Here is a 13,630-nt window from a genome sequence, read left to right on the forward strand (position 1 = left end):
ACATTGAACACAGTGGGAGGCCGCTGAATGTAACCAAAATCTCCATTTATTGGAGGGTACAAATAGTGGTTTATTGCAAAGGTTACAAGTGTGGTTGCTAATAGCCAGCATTTAAAGAAATTCATACATCCAAAAAATGACAGTTCCCTTAAGGCTGCTTTCACACTATAAAAATACTTCCGTCATAACTGTCCTTCATAAAAATCTTGAAAATCCCATAGATCCCATTTTTCTAATAGCCATTGTAACCCGTTATCGCCCTTTATTAATAATGGCCTAAATTTTGTGACGGGCGAATGAACGAAAGAAATGGTGCATGCACTATTTCTCCCGTTACTATCGGCCGTCACAAAATAACGGCCGATAACGGGCGATAACGGGTTAAAACGGCTATTAGAAAAATCCCATAGACTATATTGGGATTTTTTAACGGTTGTTAGGGATTTTCTAACGGACAATTTTCAAGATTTTTATGACGGACGTTTATAACGGAAGTGTTTTTATAGTGTGAAAGCAGCCTTACAGTTTTGTTATGGTTCTATTGTGGCACCATCTTGGTGAATTTCTTATATATCATCAAAACTCTGTAGTCTTACTCTAATTTTTGAATATGTGCAGCAAACAACTGATCACAACCTGATATATGAACAAAGTAGGAGACAGGCACCTGGCACTGGCGCCACTACTGTGATGCATATACTGAAGAAAAAATTCCTATTTTCAACTCAGGAATCATGTGAACTGACTGAGCTCATGTGCAGAAACAAAGTCCGTAATCACTAGTAGCAACAAGGAAAGTACAAATGGAGCACTTACCCAGGGAGCACTTGGTTTATTGGGTTTGTGGTGCCATACAGGTGAGCAAGACAAATGGCACAGTGGGGGGAACAGAGGAGAAGGCATCTCCTCTGTTCCCCCTGCTATGCCATCTGTCTTGCTTGCCTCTATGCCACCACAAACCCAATAAACCAAGCAAGAAGTGACTTCACCCGGGTGAGTACTCCATTTGTACTTTTCTTGTCGCTACTAGTGATCACAACCTGACATTTTATTTGTGAAAAATATATCATTATTAATTTCTCACTTTAAAACAAACAGAAGGTTTTATAAATGTGCATAAAATAATATAATAGTAGTTGCATCTAGATTGCCTGCATAAAGTCTGATTAACAAACAACCGTTATGATCTAAAGAATTGATTGATTTTATTCAATAATTAACTGGGTAAAAATAATTTTGTATGTTAAGGGGTACTCCGCCCCTAGACATCTTAGGGATAAGGTGTCTGATCGTGGGGGTACCACTGCCTGGGACCCCCGCGTTCTCGGCTGCGGCATTCCAGACATCCGGTGCACGGAGTGAACGTCGCTCCGTGTCAGATGACTGGCGATGTGGGGCAGAGGCTCGTGCCCCCTTCCATAGACTTGCATTGAGGGGGCGTGGTCATGACTTCATGAGTCTCCGGCGCTGAACCCAATGCTCTGAACAAATGCTGGGGGCAGCACGGAGATTTTGGGGTCCCCAGCGGTGGGACGCCCACGATCAGACATCTTATCCCCTATCCTTTGGATAGGGGATAAGATGTCTACGGCAAAGTACCCCTTTAAGGTGTATAGTACTCCTATAGTATTTCTGTCCAATAGTTAAATATGTACAGTGTCGATATTGCAGCTTCATTATGCATGGTGGTGGCAGGGTTTACGTTACTGTGTGCAAGGCTTTACTTTCCAACTAATTAAAGATGCTTATCCTTACTTATCCAAGTCAAACACTGTTGTGAATTGCATATCACATACTTTTAGACAGTATCTCTAGATTTACAGGATTTGAGGAAAAAAGATTGATTCCTGTTGTGCACAGAAGTTGTGAATATTGACATTGATAAGAGTTCCAAAACTTGGAAATGTAAAAGTAGAAGTCACTTTATTCTGAATGATAAGAATGCATATGCTTTAACATTAATCAGATTTTTAATACCATTCTTCATTTTCTTTTTTCTTGCCTGAACAATAGAGAAGAAAATCTCGGTATTCTGACCTTGACTTTGAAGTAAGTTAACATATTAAATAATGTTTTATACTGCAGCTTTATTTGTGCCATTGAAAAAAATCTGTGTTGAAGCCTAGCCTCAATCAAGGAAATGGGCCTCAGTTGAAAGACTGATTTGATGTTGCATTATTTATGATTGTTTATGTATTTTTAGCTTTTTCACATTATTTAAGTATTAGGCAGAAATGGGATGGATTTATGGTGGGTGGAGCTTAGCTGATTCCCCATCCTCTTACTCTTTGTTGCTGTAAGAGTACATACATCTCTGCAATTTATTTATCTACAAGAAATTATCGTGTACAGGTTTCTTCTGCCTTTTTCATCTTGCTATTTGGTGTTTTTTTTATGTGTTCCTTTTTTTTGTGTATTTTGTGTTTAAAGAAATATATAATTTTTTCAAATTTTCACAAAAGGTGACATTCACAAAAATGACTTCTGTACAGGTCACAGAGCATGCCGGAGTGGCTCCAGAATGCTCCTATAATAAATGTAGCTGCTGTAAAGTATATTTCTGCTGATAGCAGCAACTTAAGTAACATGGCCAACCACATAATCATTTACAGAGATAAAATCCAATAATCCCACCCCCCCCCAAAAAAAAAAAAAGAGAAATAAATAAATAAAAACAGATTACAGAGAGAATTATCATATCTAGTTGAATTATTATTATTGTATGTGTGATCCATTCCCTTTAGTGATATTCCTCTGTGGTGTAGTCTGGTGTTTTGATCAGAAAATACTGAAATATTTTTATTATAAAATATTAAGGCACTGCTAACATACAACCTCGCCATAACTGTCCGTAACAATAATAGTGCTCTTAATAAATCTCTTATTTTTTCCCTCCTGATATTTCTAGTAATGATTGATGTACCATCAAAATCCTGGTGCTTTTTATTTTGTATTTTACGGAGAACATGATGAAAAATATAATTTATGAATAAAAAAAAAAAAGAAGATTGCACTGAATTCAGAGATGGCCATTTCTTCTCTTTGAAGCTACATATCATTTCTCGCAGGGTTTATCTTATGAGACACATATATATTAGAAATACAATGAGGGAAATGTAGAGAAACAGGAAACTATTCTAAAATATTTTCATTAAAATTATGAATAAAATATTTTCATAATTTTAAGAAAGAGTGGAGTATAGTTTTCTTTGTGGGTTATAATTCCTTACAAGTGATTTTCCATGGTATTTACTAAGGTTTCCATGTTTTTCCAAGGTTTACTATGTTTTGCACTTTTCCCTACGTTTTACTTTTTTTTTCAACTGCTCAGAGCTGTGAGGTTTTCCAGAGCTCAAATCCACCATATTTTCTGTGGAAACCTTAGTAAATATGTTGTGATTTTTTTGAAAATTTCAGGGCCAAGCCGTTTTCTGTGGCCACACTCCCTTTCCCCTTAAGGCCACACCTCTTTTTGGGTTTTCTGCGTAAAATGGAGAGTTGATTGGGTTTTTACACTTTTTGGTGCACATTCTGGCGCAAACACAAATTGTGGCGCAATGCGCCAAATTCTGGCACACAACCCAACAAAACAGGTCATGGTTTACCATCGTAAATCAGGGCCGATGTGTGAGTTATTTATGTTGTGACCTTACCAAAACAGTTTAACAAACTTAGAATAAGTTAAACTGTTATTACACTGTATCTTGTAGTCTCTGAGGCATCTGTAAGATACCAGAAGTTGTATATACAGACCCCTGCAGAAGTGGTCTTGGGTATGATATGGTTACCCTATATATTTTTCATCACAAAACAAGAGAAACAGCTGCAGGATTGTTGCAGTGTCACTTAGAAGGGGTATTCTGATATACCTTGCCTTTATGTTGACAAATACAGGATCTGCTGCAGATCTACAACATCAAATCTACAGCAGCTCTTTTACATGTGAAAACATCCTAAGGTCATGTTCACACACACGGGTGGACATACCGCACATTTGAATGTTCCAGGGAGCGCTAGACGGCAATGCATTTCCGAGCAGAATCCGCAAAAAAAAAAAATAGGCATGTCTATTCTTTCTGTAGATGCCAGAATCAGAAACATCTGCCACTGAAATTTCACCATGTGCACAGTGCAGCAGAATCCCATTGATATTAATGGAAATCTACTGCAGCAGAATTTACACAACATAATTTCCTTGCGGAATTCTGCAGGAATATTCAGCTTGGAGAATCCGGCATGTGAACATAGCCTAAGGGTCAGTTTACTTGTCCTCTATTTTGCTGCAGCAAAATTTGCAGCAGATCTGCAGCAGCAATAAGGATGCCCATAGGGCGGATTTAAAGGAGTACTCCGGTGCTTAAACATCTTATCCCCTATCCAAAGGATAGGGGATAAGATGCCTGATTGCGGGAGTCCCGCAGCTGGGGACGCCCGTGATCATGCACGTGGCACCCCGTTTGTAATCAGTCCCCGGAGCGTGTTCGCTCAGGGTCTGATTACGGTCGACCGCAGGGCCGGTGGCGTGTGACGTGATAGCTATCACGCCCCCTCCCTTAGGCTTGCATTGAGGGGCGGAGCGTGACGTCACACTGGGGCGAAGGCGTGACGTCACACGCCGCCGGCCCTGCAGTCGACCGTAATCAGACCCGGAGTGAACACGCTCCGGGGACTGATTACAAACGGGGCGCCGCGTGCATGATCACGGGCGTCCCCAGCTGTGGGACTCCCGCGATCAGGCATCTTATCCAGTATCCTTTGGATAGGGGATAAGATGTGTAAGCACTGGAGTACCCCTTTAATGCAGATTTTCTGCAGCGTATTTACTGCAGAAAATTTGCAGTGGATTTTGCTACCCTTGATTTCTGAAACTCCGCAAATATGCCACTTTTGCAGATTTTCTGCTGACTTATTGAAGTCAATGGTAACCCAACCCACTGTAGACTTTTTGGCAGCAAATTTGCTGCAGAAAATCCAGAGAAAATCAATATGGAGCAGGCTCTCAATGGCAGATTTTCAGCAATGGGTCAGCAGAAAATTTGCAAAAGTGGCAGATTTGTAGATTTTCTGATGACTCATTGAAGCCAGTGGTAGTAAATCTGCAGCATACTCCAATGAAGTCAATGTGGTCTGTTGCTGAAAATCTGCCATTGAGAGCCCGCCCCCATTCAAACTCACAGCAGGAAACTCGCCTTTAAAGAGCTCCAGTTGCCCAGAAAACATGGATACAGTCCTAGGAAACCTGATCTGTCATCCTGAACTTTTCCAAGCAACTGCAGAACATTAAAAGTGACACAGACTTATGACGATGAAACTAATCGTAGGCTGAGCCATCAGTTTTGGTTTTGACTACACTTACTGTGGGTTCACACATCTTTAATAGTCTTGTATAGTAAAAATTCAACTTTTCAGCAGTTTTTCTCATAATTGCTCACCAATTACTGCCCCAAAATTTGATGTTGAGTGATGTTTATAGGTTGTCACTTAGGGTTATGACTTGCAGTTCATCTTCAGCTTTCTAGTGATGCATGCTCAGTTGCAGCACTAGTAAATTGTTAGTTTATGAAACAGTCAACAGGGTCTGCCAGCATCAGATTGAATTCATTACAGTTGATTATGTTAACATTCTGTTAATGAGAACAAGCCATATGTGAGTAAACTCAGGCTGACTTCACAGCCAGCTTATATACTGAGTAAATCTTCCAATATATACATTAAAGAGTACCTGTCATCAAGTAACTCAGATTATATTCCCTAACTACTCCTAACACCCCTCCTGCCCTAAAAAAAAAAAATTCTGAGCTTTAAAAAGCTGTGTATCATACCTTTCCCATGCTCACATTGTGTGAGCTCCTGGCAGGAAAAGGAAAAGGTTCCCCAGCAAGCGCAACGTCACTGAAGCCTGTGAGAGCTGTGCCTCGTCATGCCTCGCACACACTTCCTAAGTTTGGTCTCCTGCCAGGACGGGAGGAGACCAAACTAACTGTTTGACTTGCGCAAGGAACAGAACAGAGCCACCTAGTGGCCATTTTTTAATCACATTAAAAGCATATAAAGGTTGAGAATTTTAAAAGCAAGTAAATAGCAAAGTGTCTTATAATTACATAAGGAACAATATATTAAAAGTTTAGTTTTAAAATTTTAGTTTGGTGACAGGTACTCTTAAACTAACTCACAACAATGCATGCATACAAACAAATATGGCTGGTGAAATAATTACCAATTAAAAAAAAAACATGGTGTAAACCATGGAGGAAAAAGTAGAAACTTAAAACTGCAGCTGTAACATCTGTCTGCAAGGTTATAAAATATCCCATGAAAATTGTCTAATTGACAAATTTGTCTTTAACCCCTTAAGGACCAAGCCTATTTTGACCTTGAAGGGGTACTCCGGTGGTTAAGATTTTTGGCTATATTGCATCTTCTTTTAATGTTCATGTTTTTTGCAATTGACATGTGTTATATGTTTGTGTAGCATATGTCTTTTTTTCTTACCTGTTTGTGGGCCAGGAAGTTCTGTAGTTCAGCGTTGGATCTCTTACTGTCGTTCACGGCGTCGCCCATGTTAGGACTAGGCTGTGAACAACACGTCAGGGCTTTTTTTTTCCTCTTCCTTTGTTTCCATGACTGGGCGGCTTCTTTCATTCCCAGCTTATGAATATGTAAGGTTTCTGAAGTCAGAGCCCAGAGGATGCAGGTCTGCATGAGAGAAATAAGCCAGAGCAGGTGGAGAGAGGACATACAGGGCTCCTCATCTCCCCTCCCCCTGCTCTGTCTTCAGAGGTCGCAGGTCTGCATGAGAGAAAGAAGACAAAGAAGATAAGAGAGAGGATGTATACTCCTCCTCATCTCCTCCCTGAGCTCTGTCTTCACTGAACAGGAGGATGGCAAAGTGCAGGGCTGGGGATGTATAGACTGCAGGGGCTGGTAAATAAATCTCATCCTGGGGATGATATCTATGTGTGAAGGCCCCCCCCCCCCCCTTCACACATAGATATCATCCCCAGGATGAGATTTATTTACCAGCCCTGAATGACACATGCTGGGAGTTGTAGTCCCTGTTATGTGTGTGTATGCTAGTGTTTCCCAACCAGGGAATGCTGGTATTAGTATTTTTTCAAAACCTGGAGGAACCCTGGTTGGGAAACAGGGGTATATGCCCTACAGAGGTGTGGTGAACTACAACCCCCAGGAGACTACTGAGGCAGCATGCTGGTGTTATACCACAGACTGAAGACTCCTGAATGACATATGCTGGGAGTTGTAGTCCCTTTTGTGTGTATGCCAGTGTATAGTGGCTGATATATATTAGTGTGCTGTGTATAAGGGGCCGACACTGGAAAATAGTAGGGTGGGTAAAGGGCGGAACAAACAAACAAAAAAAAAAAAAAAAGGAGCCGCCCCAAACCAGGAAGGCATGTGGCATGCTGGGATTTGTAGTTTTCAGCACAGCAAGAAACAGGAAATAGAAGAAAAGATAGGAAAACAAAGTGGGGGATAAAAATACAACAAAGAACAGAAATAGAGTGGCCTAAACAACAAGAATATCAATGAAACAAAACAAATAGGGTCAGTCAAAAACGGAAAAACACGTTGACCACCGGAGTGCGCCTTTAAGGACCAGGCCAATTATGTTTTTGTGTTTTAGTTTTTTTCCTCCCCCCCTACTAAAATCCATAACTCTTGTATATTCCATCTAAAGACCCATATAAGGGCTTGTTTTTTGTGTGACCAATTGTACTTTGTAATGACACCTCTCATTTTATCATTAGATGTAGGGAGAAAATTTTTATGAAAACCACAATTTTGCTAGTTTTGGAGGGTTTTGTTTTCACACTGTACACTTTACAGTAAAACTGACATGTTTTCTTTATTCTGTGGGTCAATACGATTAAAATGATACCCATGGCTACCTACTTTTCTATTATTGTACCGCTTAAAAAAAATCTCAAACTTTTTGTGCAAAATCAGTATGTTTAATATCGCCCCTATTTTGACCACCTTTTTCATTTTTTCCATATATGGGGCGGTATGAGGGCTCGTTTTTGTGCCGTAATCTGTACTTTTTTTCAATACCACATTTGCGTATATGAAACATTTAAATAACTTTTTATACAATTTTGGGGAATAAGATGTGACAAAAAAAGCAGCAATTTTGGACTTTTTTTAGTATTTTTCACGTTTACGGCATTCACCATACGGGATCACTAACATTATATTTTGATGGCTCAGACATTTACGCACATGGGGATACTAAATATGTTTATTAAAAAAATTACGCTTTTTGGGGGTAAAATGGGAAAAAGGGACAATTTCCATTTTTATTTGGGGGTGGGGATATTTCTAAATTTTTTACTTTTTATTTTTACATTTTTTTTTTTTACACTTTTAGAGATGAGCGAACTTACAGTAATTCAATTTGTCACAAACTTCTCGGCTCGGCAGTTGCTGACTTTAGCCTGCATAAATTAGTTCAGCTGTCAGGTGCTCCTGTGGATACAGTTCTAGGAAACTCTCTCCTAGGACTGTAGCCACCTTTTCCAGCCTACTGGATCACCTGAAAGCTGAACTAATTTATGCCGGCTAAAGTCAGCAACTGCCGAGCTGAGAAGTTTGTGACGAATTGAATTACTGTAAGTTCACTCTTCTCTAAAAGTGTAAAATAAAAAAGTACAAAAATTTTAAAATAAAAAGTGAAAAATTCAGCAACTGCCGAGCCGAGAAGTTTGGGACAAATTGAATCACTGTAAGTTCGCTTATCTTTAGGGACTATCTATAGCAATCACTTGATTGCTAATACTGTTCAGTGCTATGCATAGGGCATAGCACTGATCAGTGTTATCGGCAATCTTCTGCTCTGGTCTGCTCAATCTCAGACCAGAGCAGAAGACCCCAGGAGAAGGCCAGAGGCAGGTGAGGGGACCTGTGGCCACCATTTTAGATGACTGGATCCCCACAGTAGCGCCGCAGGCGATCCGATCATCTATTTAAACGTGCGCACTGCCGCATATGCTGTGATCTGTATTGCTCACAGCATCTGAGGGGTTAATGGGTGTCATCAGCGCAATCGCTGATGTCCGCCATTATTGGCAAGTCCCCAGCTGCTTCTAGCAGCCGGGACCTTCCGTATATATGACACGAGCACCCCTCCGATGCTTGCGGTCATACACAGGACGTAAATGTACGTCCTGGTGCGCGAAGTACCTCCACACCAGGACGTACATTTACATCTGTGGTCGTGAAAAGGGTTAAAAATGATGTATGTTAAAGATGTTTCTTTTAAAAGCTGTACAAATATATTTTTTTCAAAGAAGAGGACAGAAGACCATGTTGGTTAAGCCTGACCACTTCGACTTGCCTGACATGAATGTGATGCCAAGAACAAAAGACTCTGATTACATTGTTTTCGTTATTGACATTATACTTTTCTAGTGGTAAAATAAATGTTATACATTAGCAGAGATAGAAAACAATGCACTGTAATGTTTGAGGGAAAAAACGCCAAATGCCAAGAGTGAACAATGAATAATAACTATGGATCATTTTGTGGAGCTGCAGTATACACTATAAGAGAATGTTCGCTATGGCAACTGTTGCTAAGGTTCCTGAGTCTGACGTTGTTGCTTCAGTGCTGCATGTGGAAGATGGTGATTGCAGAATGCACTGCGGATATCTGAACAAATAATACAGTGTAGCTTCATCTGGCCTCAAAGTACACGGAGAATACAAAATGAAGGGATTCATTCCCTAGTATATGAGATACCTTCATTTTAGGAGATTTAAGAGTCTTAAATGATGACTTAATTATCTGAAGAGCCTTCTTAGCAGACACAGTTTTTAATCCTAAACAGGAGGCAGTGTTATTCTATGGGGAGAGAAGCAATCTAAAACATATCTTTTATTTACATAATTTCTATGGAAAGATATTGAAGGCATCATGTTTGTTGCTCCATAGCCCTATCAGCGAGGGCACGTCCACACCAGCATTTGGTTTTGCAGTGTGATTTTATGAAAAAAAAACTGATCAATCCTGTTCATTTCTGAGGGACAAGCTGTGGCCAGGGTGTATTCATCTGCAGTGCTCAAAAAGACGGGAACATTTATCAAGGTCAGATGTGAAATAATCGCAAATTTCTGCTTGAAAATTTGTGAATTTTGTCAGCAGTGTGATCCCCATGAATGTTCTTTACAGTGCCTGACTTTTAAGTATAAATTAGCATTTATAAAAGATTTACAGAATGCTAATTTTTTTTAATGAAGCATATATTTTGCGCAAGTTGCTGTAAGTATAATTTGAGGCTAACATATCTGCAAACCATTTGAATCAGTCACTGTTCACATTAGACAATCAGTTCGCTTTATTATTATACGGTTTTTTTTACACCTGCACTAGCTATAAATGGCCCTTATCTTAGTAAATTAAAAAAAGAAGAAAAAAACACCTAGGCTATGCTCAAACATAGTATTTTAACCAAAACCAGAAGTGAAACCGATAAAAAGGAAGACTATATAGACAGTTTTCACCTTCTCTGTGTTTAGACCCACTCCTGGCTTTGGTTAAAAATACTTATTAAGATATTAAAATACTGAACAAAATATTAAGTGTGAACAATAGAGATGTTCAGAAATAGACCAATTCTTGATAATGATAACCATGATATGATGTTGTTTCTTGCAACTAAAAAGGCAAGTATAGACTACTACTTGTGCCTTATGGCTCTGTACTATTAATGCTACGGAGCTGGATGTGGATCCTCTAACCTGTGTGGCTGATGACTTGGACCGTATCGGGGAGCAGAGTCTAAGGTTCTGCTGGTCTTCACTAGAGCCCGCCGGAAGGCAGGATGGGCCTGCTGTGGAAGGCGATACCCAGGTCTCTACCCCCGACACGGCTCAACCACACAGGTAGCTGGGAAAGGTGAGGAACCGAAGGACAAGGCAGTAGTGTAGTCAGATGTAGCAGAAGGTCAAGGCAGGCGGCAAAGGTGCCAAGTCAAATAACATAGTGGCAAGGTCTGGATACACGGATAAAGTAAACAGGCAATATGGAATGCTTAATCTCAGGCTAGGAGCACTGAAGATCCAGCAGGGAAGTGGGGGAGGTTCAGGAACTTTATAATGTAGTGACAGGTGTGACAGTAATTATGGGCGTACTGGCCCTTTAAATTTCAGAGCTCCAGTGCGTGCCCTAGGTGACGGGGACGAGCACGTCGGAGCTGAGACAGAGAGGAGGAGGCAGCGGAGCATGGTGAGTGACGGGCTGGGACTCACATGCGGGCGCATCCCGCGATGCGAATCCCAGCCCCGCCGGCAGATGGGGACACAGGGACAGCCGGTGCCTGCAGCCGGAGTGCAGAGTGTAACAATTAAGTTATGGACCCTTCAGGTGCCAGTGTATGATGCTTCTGCATAGCACTATATAATGGAGGTGTTCATTACTACATATGAGGAAATATCTTAACAATATCTTATGGAACATTCCACACTTTTCTTTCTGTTCCATGCATATGTCTTCATATATTATCGCATCGGCATATAGAGGTACAATATTGTCCCATACACTAAATTTGTTCTTTGATTTGATGACTTTATACACACAGCCATGCTATAGCTCTGGAGAGGCTCTAAGTTGTACACAGTCATATGTTTTATTAACACATTGTTAGGTAGGTTACATATGAGAGTAGGGTAGGTTACAGATGAGAGTATAAGGGCTGCATTTTTGGTTCTGTATTACAGCTGCAAGCCCTATCCTGACCAAGGGTCTGATGATTTGAACAGAAAACATAATAGGGATCTATGATCAACCAGTGGTGGAGACAGGACATCAGATCAGATGTCCAGTCCTTCTTCTCCTCTTCTTCTCTTTAATCTTTTCTCTCTTCTTCTACCTCTTTGTTTCTCTCTTATTCCCCCTCTTCTTTTCCCCTTCTTTCTCCTTTTTTCTTATCTTCTCCCCCTTCTTTTTCCTCCTCTTCTTCTCTTATCCCTCTTCTTTACATTTTTCCTCTCCCTTTTCTTTTTCCTCTTCTTTTCCTTCCTTATTAAAATAGGGCTGTCATATGCAAATGGAAATAAGCTCAGTTCATCATCATCATGATCATCATGCATTTACCCTTGTACCTTCATAGGTTACAATCAATTACTGAAATACAGTATATCTATGTTGACACAAGTAGTTGATGTTATAATAACATCTTGCGCATACTGCTCCCCATGAAAAGAAGTGTATTGGCTATTTTGGAGTTTTAGCGCTCAAGGCTTTCACTTGAAATAAGAAGTGATTCACAGTCACCTCTCAGTTTGAGTAACACTTTCATTCGGCTGTGAACACAAACACCTCTGATTACTTAATTGGATCAATGAAATACTTATTGGGCTCTTTGTTGTACAGCTCTTTAAAACATAGGTAGTAAAATGGCCCAGTTGCTTTTGACCTTTTTTTTATTCAGACCTAATGTGCTACAATTACATAATTAAGTCATGTACTGTATATCCAGAAGGCTTTTTTCGGCTTGAGGGATGTATCGTTCCTAAAACATTTCCAGAAACTCTTAGTTCCAATGAAAAAATTCAAGGAATGTGAAAAAAGATACATTTGTCAAACTACTTTCTGGTAACTTTGTTGATATCTTCTCCATTAGAAGCTTCTGCCACCTGTCACTGATGCCATTACTATCTATGGAAAAATAGCACTGCAAATAAACGTTAAGCAAGTGAAGCATTATAAGTTAACCCCTTAAGGACCAGGTTTTTTTTCTGTTTTTACATTTTCATTTTTTACTCCTTACCTTTAAAAAATCATAACTCTTTCAATTTTGCACCTAAGAATCCATATGATGGCTTATTTTACCCAAAAATCTACAGCAAAATGGGGAAAAAATCATTGTGAGACAAAATTGAAAAAAAACAAACGCAATTTTGTAATTTTGGGGGCTTCCGTTTCTACACAGTACATTTCTTGGTAAAAATTACACATTCTCTTTATTCTGTAGGTCCATACGGTTAAAATGATACCCTACTATTATAGGTTTGATTTTGTCGCACTTCTGGAAAAAATCATAACTACATGCAGGAAAATTTATACATTTAAAATTGTCATCTTCTGACCCCTATAACTTTTTTTTATTTTGGGAAGGTATGAGGGCTCATTTTTTGTGCTGTGATTTGACGTTTTTTGCGGTACCATTTTTGTATTGATCGGACTTTTTGATCCCTTTTTATTCATTTTTACATGATATAAAAAAGTGACCAAAAATACACTATTTTGGACTTTGGATTTTTTTTGCGCGTACGCCATTGTCCGTGCGGTTTAATTATCGATATATTTTTATAGTAAAGACATTTACACACGCGGGGATACCACATATGTTTATTTTTATTTACACAGTTTATTTTTTATGGGAAAAGGGGGGGGGATTCAAACTTTTAATAGGGTAGGGGTTAAATGATCTTTATTCACTTTTTTTTGCAGTGTTATAGCTCCCATAGGGAGCTATAACACTGCACACACTGATCTTTTACATTGTTCAATGCTTTCTCATAGGAATCAATGATCAATGATTCTGCCGCTTGATTGCTCATGCCTGGATCTCAGGCACTGAGCAGTCATTCGGCGATCGGACACCAGGAG

General features: G+C 39.7%; 1 protein-coding gene and 1 long non-coding RNA gene across 10 annotated transcripts in view; one reads left to right on the top strand and one right to left on the bottom strand.

Annotated features, from left to right (window-relative positions):
* The window catches only part of ADGRB3 (adhesion G protein-coupled receptor B3), an 889,024-nt gene that overhangs the window by 863,969 nt on the left and 11,425 nt on the right, over positions 1-13,630 (top strand). For all 9 annotated transcript variants that reach the window (XM_056565824.1, XM_056565820.1, XM_056565821.1 and 6 more), the window contains one exon: positions 2,014-2,049. In XM_056565824.1, the coding sequence (XP_056421799.1) occupies positions 2,014-2,049 (36 nt within the window). The remainder of the gene's footprint in view (positions 1-2,013; positions 2,050-13,630) is intronic.
* LOC130362002 (uncharacterized) overlaps positions 1-13,630 on the bottom strand; it is a 403,353-nt gene that overhangs the window by 19,447 nt on the left and 370,276 nt on the right. The gene's annotated exons all lie outside the window — the stretch shown is intronic.

Source organism: Hyla sarda, chromosome 3, assembly GCF_029499605.1.
Source record: "Hyla sarda isolate aHylSar1 chromosome 3, aHylSar1.hap1, whole genome shotgun sequence".
Classification (NCBI taxonomy): domain Eukaryota; kingdom Metazoa; phylum Chordata; class Amphibia; order Anura; family Hylidae; genus Hyla; species Hyla sarda.